Source organism: Podarcis cretensis (genome assembly GCF_951804945.1).
Source record: "Podarcis cretensis genome assembly, chromosome: 6".
NCBI lineage: Eukaryota > Metazoa > Chordata > Lepidosauria > Squamata > Lacertidae > Podarcis > Podarcis cretensis.
Genome location: NC_137175.1, coordinates 7441546 through 7458695, shown reverse-complemented (window position 1 = coordinate 7458695; position 17150 = coordinate 7441546). Strand labels below are relative to the sequence as shown.

The window sequence follows — 17150 nt, the reverse complement described above, 5'->3', positions numbered from 1 at the left end:
GTCTCTGTCTGCTTCATCTCTCTCTCTCTCTCTCCGTCATGTTTTCAAAGCCCAAGATGTCTTTGTGCACAAGAAGCCCACCAGAGTGGAGGTCTGCAGATGCAAAGGCATGCAGATAAGGGCTGAGTCAGTTCTCAGTGGCTCCCTTCAAATCCTATTGGACAAAGAGGTAGGTGGAAGACTGGAGGCCGTATTCCTTCCTGAGCTACCTTCTGGGGGCCACAAACTAGTATTTGTTGAGACTAGAAACAGAAGTAGGAAAAGCAATGGCGGTAACTCTGACTTTTCTCTTTTGTTGTTGTTGTTTAGTCGTGTCCGACTCTTCGTGACCCCATGGACCAGAGCACGCCAGGCACTCCTGTCTCCCGCTGCCTCCCGCAGTTGGGTCAAACTCATGCTGGTGGCTTCGAGAACACTGTCCAACCATCTCGTCCTCTGTCGTCCCCTTCTCCTTGGGCCCTCCATCTTTCCCAACATCAGGGTCTTTTCCAGGGAGTCTTCTCTTCTCATGAGGTGGCCAAAGTCTGGGAGCCTCAGCTTCAGGATCTGTCCTTCCAGTGAGCACTCAGGGCCAATTTCCTTCAGAATAGAAAGGTTTGATCTTCTTGCAGTCCATGGGACTCTCAAGAGTCTCTTCCAGCACCATAATTCAAAAGCATCATTTCATTTCATTTTCAAAAAATGATGTGTGATTTTACATATCTTTACATTACCTATGAGGGACGCAGGTGGCGCTGTGGGTTAAAGCCTCAGCGCCTAGGACTTGCCGATCGAAAGGTCGGCGGTTCGAATCCCTGCGGCGGGGTGCGCTCCCGCTGCTCGGTCCCAGCGCCTGCCAACCTAGCAGTTCAAAAGCACCTCCGGGTGCAAGTAGATAAATAGGGACCGCTTACCAGCGGGAAGGTAAACGGCGTTTCCGTGTGCGGCTCTGGCTCGCCAGATGCAGCTTTGTCACACTGGCCACGTGACCTGGAAGTGTCTCCGGACAGCGCTGGCCCCTGGCCTCTTAAGTGAGATGGGCGCACAACCCCAGAGTCTGTCAAGACTGGCCCGTACGGGCAGGGGTACCTTTACCTTTACCTTTACATTACCTATATTCTGACTCTCTCTAGTCAACGACTTCACCCCATCCCTCTCAACTGACTTTCTAACTTCCAATTATAATTTCATCCGCATTTCTCATTCCCCACATCTACCTTTCCTTTTTTTACTTTGAGATTCCTTATCATTGTAAATAAGTTTCTAATTTTAACTGACAAACCTTTAAGCCAGTCCTGTTAGTGTTGTTAAGTGTTTACAATGTTCTTTCAAATAAATAATACATTTACTAAAGTCTTTTTCAAACTGTTGGTCTCTCTAGTCTTGGATTTTCCTGGACAGTCTTGCTAGCTCTGTATATTCAATCATTTTATTCTGCCATTCTTCTACTGTCGGAGTTTCTTGCTGTTTCCACTTCTGGGCAAAAAGAATCCTTGCCCCTGTTGTTGCGTACAGTGGTACCTCAGGTTAAGTACTTAATTCGTTCCGGAGGTCCGTACTTAACCTGAAACTGTTCTTAACCTGAAGCACCACTTTAGCTAATGGGGCCTCCTGCTGCCGCCGTGCCACCAGAGCACGATTTCTGTTCTCATCCTGAAGCAAAGTTCTTAACCCAAGGTAATAAAGCAGCCAATGGGCTGAATTAAGCCCCCAAAACGGACTTTGGACATGCCTGCCTTATGGAGTCTCAAAGCAGCTAACAATCTCCTTTACCTTCCTCCCCCGCAACAAACACTCTGTGAGGTTAGTGGTGCTGAGAGACTTCAGAGAAGTGTGACTAGCCCAAGGTCACCCAGCAGCTGCATGTAGAGGAGCAGGGAAGCGAACCCAGTTCACCAGATTATGAGTCCACTGCTCCTAACCACTACACCATGCTGTGCTGGGGGCACCTGGTTCACACCCACCAAGTGCTGGGTTGGCCGGCCAAGCTCCCCCCTGCATGGGCTGGCTGGTGGTGCAGCATGGCCCGCTTGGCTCCATTGAAGGGAGGGTTGCTCTGGCGGTGTTGGCTGAGAGGGCTGGAGTGCCGTGGCTGGATCCTTCACCCTCCGTTCTCCATGTCCCACCCTCTGGCGTGTTTGCACCCACCCCAGGCACCAGGATCTCATGATACACAGCTGCCTGCAGGGTCACATTTGACATTCAGGGCTAAGGTTTTCCACTCCCTGCCACAGCCAGGGAGCTAGTGGGGTGTTGCAGTTAGAGTGTCAGACGAAGACCTGGGAGGCCAAGATTCAAATCCCCACTTCGTGACTTTGAGCCAGTCACTGCCTCACAACCTAACCTACCTCACACGGTTGTTGTGAGGGTTAAATGGGGAGAAGGAGAGCTCCTTGGAGGAAAAGATTGGATATACATGTAATTTTAAAATCCCTAACCACACAAGTGCAGAGGCAACCCTGTTCTTCATCCCACATACTGCATCTCTCCAGAGGTAGGGAGCACATCCAGCCCCACCCATTGAGCTTTCTGTGTGCACCTCTAGACTTCCTGCCATATAAATGAATGGCTGCCATTTGCTCCTACGGGGGGGAAAGAAATAAAAATTACTGAACAGGCTGTACTCATGGTATTAAAAAAACTGTATTGCTCTTTGAGGCCTCCATAATAAATGGGCTCTTGTTTTGCATACACACACACAGAAAAAACAACATAAAATAGAAAATTTATGAGCCAATTAATATGGAGAAGGCAAGAGAGAGAGAGAGAGAGAGAGAGAGAGAGAGAGAGAGAGAGAGCAAAAGACATACAAAGTGAGAAGGCAGAATGCTAATTTGGTAGTGCAAACAAAAACAATGAACACAATCCAAAATCAATGAAAGCATAATCCTATGCCTATCCAGTCAGAAGACCCACTGAGTTCAGTGGACCTTATTCCTAGAAAAGATTGTTTGGGACTGTATTGCTGTTCTATAAGAGGTTCCAGTCTCATCTGGCTCCCAGCATGTGGATATCACTTTATGACCAGCTGAGCTTCACGCGGTGTCCTGCTTCCTAACATCTCATCTGTCTCCTAGCATATGGAAATCAGTTTATGAGCTGGTGTGTATGGCAAACTGCCTGCTTCACAGCTCTTAGCTCCACTTCTGCATAGGGTAAGCAATAGATCTGTATTCCCAATGACAGGATGGTAGCAGCTTCAGCTTCAGAAAGGCTTTCCAGATCAGACAGCAAAGATCTGGGGTGTCAACAGTAGGTGTCTTTCATCTCCAAGGCCCCGATCAACGCTGGTGAGAACATAGCAGGGAACCCCCATCTCATCTACAGACGGGATGTTGCATCTCAGAGACATTCCGTCTTGAATTTCTGCCTCAGAGCTTTCTGCACGTTCTGGATCTTCTCCGTGATCACCGTGTCACTCAGATGGTCCCCAAACTTCTGCTTCAGCAAAACCCTGATGATTTTGATGCACCTCTCGTCCATCATGGGCTTAGCCTCCCGGAAGGTGTTTCCCCGCCTCCCCGTGATGGAATGGCTCTGTATATAGTCAGAACTGAAAAGCTTGTAGAGGAGCGTTTTGCATGCGGTGCTGATCTTCTGGTCAAACCGGATGGCCTCTTTGAGTTGCCCCCTGGTGTACCCATTGAAGAGTTCGGACGCCTCGCAGGGATGGCGTGCGGGCTCTTGCTCTTTAAAGGAGGAGGCTTCCAGGTACTGCACTTTCCGCTTCAAGGAGAGGACTTCTCTCTGGAGGCTGAGGACCATTTGTTCAAGCTGCTCAATCTTTTCTTCCCTAGAGGAGTCAAGCAACAACATGGATGGCTTAAAAAGGGGGGGGGGGATAGGAGGGTAGACAATTTCATGGATGATGAAGCTATCAGACCAAACTGCGGGAGGCAGTGGAAGACAGGAGTGCCTGGTGTGCTCTGGTCCATGGGGTCACGAAGAGCCAGACACAACTAAACGACTAAACAACAACAACAATAGCAGCAATAGCAACAAACTCTTTTTAGCACTTAAGAACTGCCTTGATTAATCAGATAAAGGACCACCAGTCTAGCACTCCCTTTTAGAACATCAATTTAGAACATCAGATGTCTGGGGCACTCACAGGCAGGGAATGAACATGACAGCCTTTTCTTATTCTTTGTCTCCAGTCCTCAGCACCCGGTACACAATGTGACATTTTGCTTCTAATGGAGGTTCCATTCAGCTGTCATCACTAATAGCTATGGACAGATCCATTGTCCAAAAACATCTCTCTCTCTCTTTCTATTTTTGTCAAGCCATCTAAGTCAGCTTTACTGAACCTTGTGCCCTCTAGATGTCTGAAATTAACTAGTTCAGTTGAATGTAATGCAAAAATCTCAGAGCTACTTCTGGAAGTAGTCCTCATAATTGCCAGGTGAACTAAAGGTGAAGGACGTTCATGTTTGGGTAGAACTTTGAACACTTTCTGGTTCATCTTCACATTCATTCCCTCCCCCCGCTACCTCCAGCTGGAGGTCTAGAGCCTTAGCTTTCATTAACAAAAAGGGGGAAGTCAATTATATATCGCCTTACCCCACATGCGCCCACTCAACCACCTTGATAAACAGAATTGGCACCACTACACATGCTACATAATACCCTTTCCTCATGTATAAAAACTTAGTCATTTAATGTGGCAGCACCTGCACGTTGAAACTTCCTGCCTATTGAGATCTGCTGCTGAGGATTTGACCCTGAGACTGAAAAGGGTTACTCAACCCTGGCCTAAGCGTTATGAAGGATTAAACACAGGGGCGTCACAGTCCACTGCTGGAACTGCCCTATGTAGTTCTAGCCAGAAGGAAAACAATAGCATTTGGGTTAGGAACCCACCTCGTAAGTGGCTGGTATGTGATTCTGAAATATTTCACTTCTCTGCCACCACGAGCAATGCTGGACACTCCAGCTAGAATCCATCCAATGGAAAAGCCAGGTGAGTTTGTGGGCCTGAAAATTGCTATTAGGTTTCCAGGCATGTCTAATCTATATCCCATTATATTCCCTCAAGTTGCTAGAAATGCAATTAGGGGCAGATGGATCTCTTCTCTGCCAGATTACCTTTCCATTTCACAAGCACTGAAGACTTTCTGAGCCACCTCAAAGCCATCCATTTCCAGAGAATTGGTGTCCTTTGACTTGTCACAGCTAGAAGAACAAACAGATAGCTGAAACAAGTGACTCCAGAGTTCATTAAAAACAGCAACAACCCACTATCTTTAGACCAAGAGAAGATTATATGGTTTTGTTTCATTTTGTGTGTGTGAAGTGCTGACACTGATGGGTGCAACTGGAGGCAAACTTGAGCAGAAAAGCAAATGTATTTTTTTCCCTTTTGGTTAGTGTCTACACACGCACACACACACACACACACACACACTTATCTTTCCATGCATGAGACATTATATCAGATTCTATTAATGCATTACAAGCAGTCAAAAACACCCAAGGAGGCTGCATAACAGAGCGAGAAGGGTATGTGGCCTGGGAAGGGTGTGGGGCCTAGGGAAACTCTCAAGGGCCAAACAGAGTGGCTGCCAGAACCACTTTCAGCTTCTGGGTCTGAGGTTCCCCACCTGTGTCTTAGCACAACCCTCCTGCACATTATGCAGCTCACCTGCTTTCATCTCTAGCTGAGCAAAATATTCTGTAACCATCTTCTTCTCCCAAGTGTAAACAAAATTCATTCACCATATGCACATCCTCCAAGGCCTGTTTGTGTATATTAACTAGGAAATGTGCACAATTACCTCTCCATGGGAGGATTATGTGCACATTCTCCATGAGGGCTGGTGAATGTGCACAATGGCTGGTGATTATGCATATTCGCCGCTCAACTTAAAATCCTCTTAACACATTTTGTCAGGAATTGAATTGCACTCCTAATTAGGGATGGGTGAATCTGTCAGTTTTGGATTCTCATTTCTCCTCTGTTAATGTTTCCACATTTCTTTGAAAAATTTGCCTAATAGATACATTCCTTCAAAGCGGTTTTCCCTTATACAATGCATTTTTGTGTTCTTTCATTAATATATGCATTTTTAGGGACACTTTACCCTAGTATATGCATTTTTGTACTTGGACAGAGAATGGCATTGCAAAATTCAGAGAAGTGCAAATTTCAAAGGTTGGCTGGGTTTCGGAAATGTGGATTACATAGCTTGGCCTTTAAACGTGAACCAAATTGAACTTCTCCCCAACCCCTACTCTTAATGAAAATGAAAATGCTTGATCCGTATACCATGACACATTTGTACAATTTGGGTTTTTTTTGGGGGGAATACATTACTTGTTTATGAAGATATGTTTCTGACATTGGGCCAGAGGATCATCAGACCTCCTCCTAGTTGATATGTTATTGTAATCTAAAAAAGGAGATAGGATAAGGAAAGATTATGTAAAATTAAACACGGCAGATGAAAACCCCTTTGTTGTTCTAAGTGCAACCAATACATTTATGACCACCACATTAAAGTGATGGCCTTCTAAGGATTCAACAGCATTTAGGTACCCATTTTGATGTGTTTTCTGATTTCTTTGGCAGAGATACTGAGGAGAAGATCCAGTCTAATGTTACTGTAGAGTCGGCTCCAAATGTAATTCAATGTAACAACAACAACAACAACAACAACAACAACAATTTATTTATACCCTGCCCACCTGGCTGGGTCTCCCCAGCCACTCTGGGTGGCTTCCAACAAATATTAAAATACAGTGGTCTGTTAAACATTAAAAGCTTCCCTAAACAGGGCTGCCTTCAGATGTCTTCTAAAAGTCTGGTAGTTGTTCTTCTCTTTGACATCTGGTGGGAGGGTGTTCCACAGGATGGGTGCCACTCCCGAGAAGTCCCTCTGCCTGGTTCCCTGTAAGTTGGCTTCTTGCAGTGAGGGAACTGCCAGAAGGCCCTCGGTGCTGGACCTCAGTGTCCTGACAGAATGATGGAGGTGGAGACGCTCCTTCAGGTATACAGGACCGAGGCCGTTTAGAGCTTTAAAGGTCAGCACCAACACTTTGAATTGTGCTCAGAAACGTACTGGGAGCCAATGTAGATCTTTCAATAATGATAAACGCATCTTCATGCTCAGGAACCTCATATATGCTTCTATGCTCACAGGAAGCCCCTCAAACCCACAATTTATCAGTCATTTCAATGGAGGGAGAAGAGCCACAAGGTCATTCCTTTGTATGCCTTGGGTTTCCTCCTTCACATTGGGAAGGAAGCCCTTGCATGGGAGGAAATTCTGTATGCAACTCATGTGGGAGGAAAATATATGATCCTTGTGACCCATGCATGTGGGGCGAATAGCAAAAGAATCAGCTGGGTGCCTGGATTCAAAACATGGGATTAAACTCACTCTCCAGCAGGAGAGAGTCTCCAATAGCAGAGTTTAAACACTTAAAAGTTAAGCAGCACTGTTAAGCGTTAGGAATGTAGGCTGTTAAATCTTTTTATCCCAATCAGTCCACTTGCAAAGAGCGCTCCTCTTCTTCTAACCCGCTTAAAATGAACAGACCAAGCTGCAAAGTAAATTTAAAAGCACGCCAAAGGTCAGATTCATGAATTTATCCAAGCAGCAGCAAGGAAAACACAGGCAGAACACTCTTGTGGAAACCTTTTGGGAAAAGTGTATTTCTTGAGGTTTGATGGCTCAAAACGCCACTTCATTTTGAGTAATACCATAAAATTGTAAATCAATGGAAAGATAATCTATTGAAGAATGTAATGCAGCAAAGTTTGTTCAGTTATATGTTTCTATCAAAAGTTATAGCCAAATAGCCAGAAAAAGGAAGCACAACTTGCTTAGGGTGATTGATTTCATTTGAATGTAGCCAATGAGCATGAGTGTTTAGAGAGCCAATCAGCTGTTATGAGCCATCAAACCTCAGAAATACACTTTCCCCAAAAGGTTCCCACAATTTTGGCCACTAGTGTAGCTTCAAACACATGCTCTAAGCTTGGAGCACGTCTTCCTCGATCAGTTACATTCCTCCCTTATTGGAGAAAAGGGGGAGTGACCTATCTGAGCCTAGGACTTCAGCTCTATTGCCTTAGCTCATGGGTAGGCAAACTAAGGCCCGGGGGCCAGATCCAGCCCAATCGCCTTCTCAGTCCGGTCCCATGTTTTTACTTGAGTAGAATGTGCCCTTTTATTTAAAATGCATCTCTGGGTTATTTGTGGGGCATAGGAATTCGTTCTTTTTTATTTCTCCAAAATATAGTCTGCCCCCCCCCCAAGGTCTGAGGGCCAGTGGACCGGCCCCCTGCTGAAAAAGTTTGCTGACCCCTGCAGCTCTTTCATGCACTAACTAGCACTTGTGCATAGTTATGTTTGACTGCAATTTCCCACAACTCAGAACACATGGCATACGAATTAGCAGGCTCATAAGCTGGGAATACAAATGAATGTAATCATCTCACATTTGCTGTACACTTGTTGCACCCTCATTCCATTCTTTGATCATAACAGATGTTTTACCTCTGGTTGCTGGGCTTGGCCTCGTTGTCCCTCTTGGGAATGCCCCAGCAGAAGATATTGTTAGGAAAGGAGGTGATACATGAAAGGGAGTAGAAGAGTGAGGAGCGGTTGGCTCAGAGGAATGGGACCTCATCATGACACCAAGGGTGCGCACCTCTCTAAGGCCAGAGGAGGTTGCAGGATCTTGCTGGAGATCAGTCTCTTCATCTTCCACAGTGGTCTCGACATCTTTATCACTGGGGCATTTCTTCAAACCATTCCCTGGGTTCCACTTGGGAAAGGACTTTCTGGACCTCTTTGGCTGTGGTGGCCCCAGATTCTGCACTGCCGACTGATCATCTGAAATCAGGAAAAGTGCATCAAACAATAACACTGTGTGTGTTATTCTTGCTTCTACAGTGGTACCTCTGGTTACGAATGGGATCCGTTCTGGAGGCCCGTTCGCAACATGAAAAGAGCGCAACCCGCAACTGTGTGTCTGCACATGAGCGGGTCATAATTCACCGCTTATGCGCATGCGCGTGATGTCATTTTCCACATCTGTGCATGCGCGAGTGGCGAAACCTGGAAGTAACCCTTTCCGGTACTTCCGGGTCGCCGCGGGACGTAACCTGGAAGAACGTAACATGAAGCGGACGTAACCAGAGGTACCACTGTACAGATTTGTTGGCCAAAGAATTGCACTGTTTAGCATGATTAGAATATTCCATATTGAGAATTGCCTTACACAGACTAGTCTGTCTTGTCCCACATTGTCATCTACTGTGATGGGCAGTGGCCTTCCAGGAACTTGAGCAGGGAACTTTTACAGCATCTGCTTCCTAAACTTTTTAGGAATGTAGGATGGTATCTGACACCGAGTCAGAGCATTGGTTGATCTAGCTAAATATTGTCAGTGCAGACTGACAGCAGCAGGTCCAGCTGCCCAGCAAGCATTCCACATGTACAGAGCAGCATGTGTGAGAGGGGCCAGGAAGAACATTTATTGATTATTACATTTGCACTCTACCTTTCCTCTACCTTTTCTTGCTCCCCAATTTATCCTTGCAACAAACCTGTGAGGTTGGTTAAGCTGAGAGACAATGCCTGGCCCAAGGTCACCCAGTGAGCTTCATGGCTTAGTGAAGACCAGAACCCTGGTCTCCTAGGTCCTGGTCCAACACTCTGACCATCACACTAAGTGATTGTGTGTGTGTGTGTGTGTGTGTGTGTTTTCGTTCCATTAGACATTTCTCTAGAGCTCTGCAGCCTCCCTAGCTGCCCACACTTCCTGATATGAAAAAGAAGCCAAAGGAAAAGTTATCTTCCCCAGTTTATCTCAGTTATAGGAAAGTGGGAAGGCTGGGTAACAAGTGTCTGACATTTGTGTGCCTGCTGATTTTTCTTCTAAGGAAACTCTTTTAAAAACAACAGTTCACAGCTGTCAGGTAGAGATGCCAGTTTTAGTTTCTCCCAGTTTCTCATTTTTCCAATCTTAAATTCAGTTCTCCATATCTCCACTTCAGTTTGTGATTTAAAAAAAAAAGTCCTCATGAAAATTCATCAGCATTTTAGTGTGTGCTTCTCTTAATATACACATTTCTGCAAAGCCATTTTCTCCAATTAAATGCATTTTTTATACTTTCACTACTATATGCATTTATATGCAAAAATTAGCCAAATACCTGCATCCTTGTAGACATTTCTTGGCCAAAGAATTGCACTGAATTTTGAAGGCTGTGTTCACATATTCCTTTTGAAAACAGCAAATTGAGTAAGTCCACATTTAAGTCCCTGTTTAGGGAGGTTTTTAATGCTTGAAGTTTTATTCTGTTGGGAGCCACCAAGAGTGGCTGAGGAAATCCAGCCAGATGGGTGGGCTATAAATAATAAAACCATTACTATTATTATTACTATTACTATTATTATTATTAGGAACTAAATCTATTCCCCTTCCCCTTCATACTGTCAGGAACATGGTAGGCAGCCTCCCCATCTCCCCATGCTTATAGGGAAGCTCAACCAAAAATAGCATGGGATTTTGAGGAAGTGCAGGCACCCAGGGAGGCTGCAGAATGAAGATCACTGCCGGGATGATTTGTGGAATGAAATAAAGGACAGCCACAAAAATCTTTTGGCCACCTCGGAAATAAGGTAGGGATGCCCCATCTATGAGCATTTTATGATAATTATCTCTCCCCTTTGATACAATTTTCAAGTGCAATATCCATTCTCATTTATTGGTGTAGCGTGGTAGGGAAAATGCAGAAGGAAGTTTTGGAACCATACTAATTTAGATCCTTTTTGAATTATGTTTTGAAAATGTAATACTGGACTGCCCTGAGCCCCTGCTGCACTTACAAAGCACAATTAGGGATTCTGCTTACCCAACATCTCCAGCAGTTCTTTATCCTCTTGTAGCTTTTTCTCCAGGATATATTTATGCTCTGTTGGAAGAAAGGCCTTTTAATATTCATTTTTCACCTCCACGAGGGTTGCAGGCAAATCCAACCCACTGCGCTGTGGAACTGTCATCAACTTTTGCCCAACACAAAATTTTGACAACAACAATACATGCCATTTACCTAATGCTTTGGAATACTCAAGGCAATTCATATACAGTGGATTGATTCCAAGTCATTGCATGAGCCTAATTCTGGCTTGCCCAACAAAACTTCCCCTTTTTCTCTGCATTCCCACCCCTGGCCCTGGTGCACCCTCTAAGCCCCCCCCCCCATCCCCAAATCTGCTCTGAGGGTTTTCTCACTTCATTGGTGCAGATTTCTGGTTGATTGAGGCACAGGGAGAATTATAAGGATGGGAAATTCCATATGCACAGTGATTTCATTGGATCAATTCATTGTTTCAGAATTCCTCAAAACAGCCATGAAATCTGCCCATTTTGCAGATGAGCAGACTACAGTCAAGAGACAGAAGCATTCCAAAGGCCCATCCAGTGAGCTCATAGCAGTGTCAAGATATGAACTAAGGACCTCCTGATCTGGTTCATGGTTGGTCTTCTGCAGCCCAGGTTTAATGAATATTTACTTGGAAGTAAGTCCTATGCAGGTGGCGCTGTGGGTTAAACCACAGAGCCTAGGGCTTCCCAATCAGAAGGTCGGCGGTTCGAATTCCCACAACGGGGTGAGCTCCCGTTGCTCGGTCCCTGCTCCTGCCAACCTAGCAGTTCAAAAGCATGTCAAAGTGCAAGTAGATAAATAGGGACCACTCCGGTGGGAAGGTAAACGGCGTTTCTGTGCGCTGCTCTGGTTTGCCAGAAGCAGCTTAGTCATGCTGGCCACATGACCCAGAAGCTGTACACCGGCTCCCTCAGCCAAGAAAGCGAGATGAGCGCCAGAACTCCAGAGTCGGCCACGACTGGACCTAATGGTCAGGCGTCCCTTTACCTTTACCTTCAGTCCTACCAGGTCCAACAGGACTTATTCCCAAGTACATTTGTACAGGACCACCATTTTAAATAACTCTGTGACACTAGTTATCTTCAAGGATAAATTAGGAAATTTCTACTCAGATTTTGAGGGAAGCAAAAAACATTTGATTAATGTGGGGGGGGGGGGCAGAGCCATACTTTTCTGGGCCTGCAGTGAATGCTGGTTGTTAGTCAAGATGTGTTGTGGATGTAAGGGATGCACAAATCTTTTAGATGGCTATCTCTCCATTTTTCCCAGACTTAAGCTCAGTTCACCACGTTTGTACATGTTTGTAATATTAAAAAATCAGCATTTTTGTCCTCATATTCCCTAATATATCTATTTTTGCAAGCAATTTCCTCCTGATATAATGTATTTTGTATACTATTTATATTAACACGTGTATTACTATTCTTTATTTACTACATTTACATCCCGCCTTTCCTCCAAAGAACTCAAGATGGCTCAAGGTTTGAAGCAGCTTAGGCTGAGAGGCAGAGACTGGCCCAAAGTCACCCAGTGAGCTTCATGACTGAGTGGGGATTCGAACTCTGGTCTCCCAGGTCCAAGTCCCACACTCTAAGCACACTGCCATGAAGTTCTGCACACTTTCCCTTAATGTGCACATTTTTTGTTCCCTATTTGTGTTGGAGAACAGCATTACAATGATTGGAGAAGTGCAGATTTTGAAAGATAGTTGTGTTGTGGTTCACATGCTGCAAATTGCTAAAACCAAACGTATCCTGCATCCCTCGTGGATGCCATCCTTTGATCCCTTATGGGCACAGGATGTCCTGTTGAGAGTCCTGGGCTGTTCAAAGTTGATAAGACCTGGAAAAAGAGTTTTAAAGTTTTGGGGTTTTTTCCTCTTTGAGCAGAACAATGGAGGAACTTCTGAGATCTTGGAGAGCGAATAGAACAAATTTTCAAGGCAGTAGGTGGCGCTGTGGGTTAAAGCCTCAGCGCCTAGGGCTTGCCGATCGAAAGGTCGGCGGTTCGAATCCCTGCGGCGGGGTGCGCTCCCGCTGCTCGGTCCCAGCGCCTGTCAACCTAGCAGTTCGAAAGCACCTCCGGGTGCAAGTAGATAAATAGGGACCGCTTACCAGCGGGAAGGTAAACGGCGTTTCCGTGTGCGGCTCTGGCTCGCCAGAGCAGCGATGTCACGCTGGCCACGTGACCCGGAAGTGTCTCCGGACAGCGCTGGCCCCTGGCCTCTTAAGTGAGATGGGCGCACAACCCCAGAGTCTGTCAAGACTGGCCCGTTCGGGCAGGGGTACCTTTACCTTTACCTTTACCTCCATAAAAACCACCCATTAATGGAAGTGTGTTTGTTTGTTTTTACAATAACATAGCTATATAGTGAGTTCTGCTTACCGCTTATTCCTTCCACGATTCCCCAATACAGACCACTGAAGCCTGGGCATCGGGCCAAAACTTGCTCCCCAGCCTCATAGAGGTGGAAAGGTTTCCGTGGTTCCTTGATGTTTTCAATGTTGATAACACGGCTTCCGTCTGGCCAGCTGATGAGAACATAAAGCTTGGCAGCCATTGGCAGCTGGGTCACTTAAGATAAGGGAGAAGAGGCAGGGAAGATCTGAGGGAACAATTCACATGTCTCTTTCTTGAAAGGAAGAAAACCACCTGTTAATACATCATGAGTTGGTACTCTAAGCTTTCTGTAAATGGCTAGCAAACACTTTACCTATTGGCACATGCCTACAGAGTTTGAAATTGAACCAATGGAGAGTTACAGTGCCTGCTGTGGCTGTAGAGACATGTTTTGTTGCAGCCGGGGCAGATGAAGACATCTGATTGTGCTGTTGCAGACGCACCTTGACATTTCTTCTCTCTACACTCCTCCCAGCGGTTTTTGTCAGTTTTTAAATGTATATGTTGTGTTTTGAATTTTTAACTGCTTCTGATTATCCTCTGTGTGAATCGCCTTCAGATGGCGGTTTAGAAGGCAATTAATAATAATAATAATAATATAATAATAATAATTTATTATTTATACCCCACCCATCTGGCTGGGTTTCCCCAGCCACTCTGGGCGGCTCCCAATCAAGTATTAAAAACAATACAGCGTTAAATATTAAAAACTTCCCTGAACAGGGCTGCCTTCAGATGTCTTTTAAAAATAGGATAGCTACTTATTCCTTTCACATCTGAAGGGAGGGTGTTCCACAGGGTGGGCGCCACTACCGAGAAGGCCCTCTGTCTGGTTCCCTGTAACCTCACTTCTCACAATGAGGGAACCACCAGAAGGCCCTCGGCGCTGGATCTCAGTGTCCGGGCTGAATGATGGGGGTGGAGACGCTCCTTCAGGTATACAGGACCGAGGCCGTTTAGGGCTTTAAAGGTCAGCACCAACACTTTGAATTGTGCTCAGAAATGTACTGGGAGCTAATAAATTAGCTGTGATCATCATCAGAGTTCAAGGGCATATCTGGAGTGAATATCTGGAGTTAGCAAAATTGACGGATATAATAAGGCATAAATCTAAAACTATGGTACAGAAACAATGAGAATGCTTAAATGAATATTTACACAAACAGGGATCAAACACGAAAGTTTGGTTGTGCTTAGACTAACCTTGTGAAGAGTACAGAGAATACAAAGATTAGATGGACTATGAAAGAACTTAAGGAAAGGAAGTGACTGAAGAACAGATGTAAAGGTGAATTAGATAACCAAGAGAGGTGTGGTGAATGCAGTGGAAGTCTTTTATAATATTTTAACTAGGATTTATATATTGTAATGTTTGAAGTATGAATTTGGAATTATTGATTAAGAAAAGTATTTTTTTCTCTTCATTCTTCTTCCTTCTTTTGTCTCTTTCTTCTATTTTTCGTCTTTCTTCTTTTCTAGTCTGCACTCTGGAAAATTATGTAGCTAAATGTTTTTATGTATTTTTTTTTGTAACATCTAATTAAATTTAATAATTTTTTTTTAAAAAGAGTTCAAGGACACATTCCAGGCAGGCAAAAACAGCTAAGGGTGGGAAGCAGTACCAATGAGGGGTGTGGCCCCAGGGATAAGGGGTGTGTCTGAGGAGTGGGAGTGACCTGGGGAGAATCCTGAGAACCAGGTAGAAAGGGCTAGAGGGCCACATTTGGCCACCAGGCCTGAGGGTCCACATCCTTGAATAAAGAAGGCTAGACACCATATTTGCTGACACATCTGATATTATATGGTTGGCATGAACATTGAAATCAATAGTCGTACCTTCTGTCCCATTGCTATGTGAGATGTCATGGACAGCTGCAAGACACTGGGCCTTTTCAGTGGTGGCACCTGTGGAATGTCCTCCTGATGGAGAATCACCAGGCTTCCCCTCTTTTTGTCTCTAGGCATCCACTGAAGATCTTTTCAGAAAAAGAAATCAAGCTTTTTTCATTTTTTTAAAAAACTACCTGCATGGTTGTTTGTTCATTTATTTTGAAATCATTTTTATTGGATTTTACAAATATAAGTTTATATCAATACCAAATACCTATCCATATACATTTCTCTGAATCTCGAGCCTTCCCCCCACATCCCCTCCTATCGTCAACATTTTCAACTACATCTTATTTCATAATCTGTATTTTGTATCCATCCATATTATCCATAGTATTTGCTACATTACAAGTGAAATTAAAATCCTGCTAATGTTTTCATCTGCTTACAGTGGTCCCCTAAGTAAATGATAATTTTTTCCCAATTCTTTTTTAAAGTTTTTGTCCTCTTGGTACCTGAGCTTTCCAGTCAGCTTTGCCATTTTGGCATAGTCCATCACTTTGGTACGGTAAGCTTTTTTCATTATTAACAACCTGCTGGTTGTATGGGTTGCATTAAAGCTGCTATTTTAGTGCTGCTGTTTTCTGTACTATGTTCTATTGTTCTCAAGGCTGGCCTAAGCAATGATAGATATTAGATGTGAAAATCTAAATGATTCTCACCACACAATCAGTGTAGAGTGCTATAAGCTGGCCAAGTTATGTTGGTATCTGCGCCAGAAAAAGCTCACAAATGCCTTTCCCTGGGAGACAAATATACAATAAAAAACAACTTTTTGCTGCCCTCTCGCGACACTCAAAATCAGCTGCCTGAGGAGGCTGCCTCACTCTGCCTAAAGAAAGGACCAGGCTTAATGGAGGCTGCTTAATTCTATTTTGCTTAATTTTGATTGAGCTTAAAGCCACAGAAATGTTGATCTAGGGCATAGATCTCATGGATCTTCGTGGTTTTTTTACACAGGACAATGAAACCATCAACAAATCATAGGACACATGTGTGAAGGCAGGAAGAAGAAGAAGAAGAAGAGTTTGGATTTGATATCCCGCTTTATCACTACCCGAAGGAGTCTCAAAGTGGCTAACATTCTTTCCCTTCCTCTCTCACAACAAACACTCTGTGAGGTGAGTGGGGCTGAGAGACTTCAAAGAAGTGTGACTGGCCCAAGGTCACCCAGCAGCTGCATGTGGAGGAGCGGAGACGCGAACCCGGTTCCCCAGATTACAAGCCCACCGCTCTTAACCACTACACCACACTGGCTCTCATAGAAATGAACTATGTTTTGATATGGTTACAGGGATGCATAAGGATATTTTTGAGCAATGACAGTGCTGGAAGGCAGAAGGTCCACTATGTTTACAGCTCAATCAAAAGAGACAAATGTGATCTGCGATCTGATGGAGATTTGGGGAATGAACTTCTGGGGGAAAACCCATGAAGGTTCAATTTTACTGGATCCAATGTGTGTGCATGAACATCCCTCCCTCCTTCCTAACTTCTGTGCCACCCCACTTTCTCTCCCCTGCTGTTTCCTCCCTCCCAGTCATTTTGTTTTCCTCCCCCAAGTCTCCCAGATCATCGCCCTTCCACTGGCTCGATCTACCTGTTCCCCTTTTTCCGGCAGCCATGATGGGCTATCAGGGAGAAGACCGTTGCAGGCATCAGGTCTAAGAGATGCAGGACAGAAACTGATCATTCCCTTTCCTACTCTCTAGAGTCTGATGTTGTTCAAATTAGCCTTCTTGATTAAAAGCCTCAATCTAATTTAAACATTGCTCAGTCCCGCTCCAACAAAATCTTTTAATTACCATCCATGAGGAAACATTTGTTACGGAGATGTTAAAATTCTGCACATACCCTCACTCCCCCGGCCACAAACTGATGGTCCTGAAGCTCCTGTTTATGCATTTTGCAGTAGCTGCTCTTGCTCAAGCATCTTTAGACCCAGACCACAGGAAATATTAACCACTGGGAGTATATA

At 44.7% G+C, this 17150-nt stretch overlaps 1 protein-coding gene across 2 annotated transcripts; it reads right to left on the bottom strand.

Moving 5' to 3' along the window:
• Positions 1 to 2756: 2756 nt before the first annotated feature.
• Positions 2757 to 15254, bottom strand: LOC307217806 (uncharacterized protein). 2 transcript variants are annotated; one of them, XM_079979732.1, is made up of 7 exons: positions 15119 to 15254; positions 13268 to 13456; positions 10850 to 10909; positions 8484 to 8822; positions 6296 to 6371; positions 5068 to 5154; positions 2757 to 3772 (listed from the first exon to the last, which is right to left on the bottom strand). In XM_079979732.1, exons 2-7 carry the CDS (start codon positions 13440 to 13442, stop codon positions 3322 to 3324), a joined length of 1188 nt encoding a protein of 395 aa, XP_079835858.1. In that variant the 5' UTR covers positions 13443 to 13456; positions 15119 to 15254; the 3' UTR covers positions 2757 to 3321. The 2 variants fall into 2 exon arrangements, with proteins under 2 accessions (XP_079835858.1, XP_079835859.1); XM_079979733.1 differs by lacking the exon at positions 13268 to 13456.
• Between the last annotated feature and the right edge of the window lie 1896 nt (positions 15255 to 17150).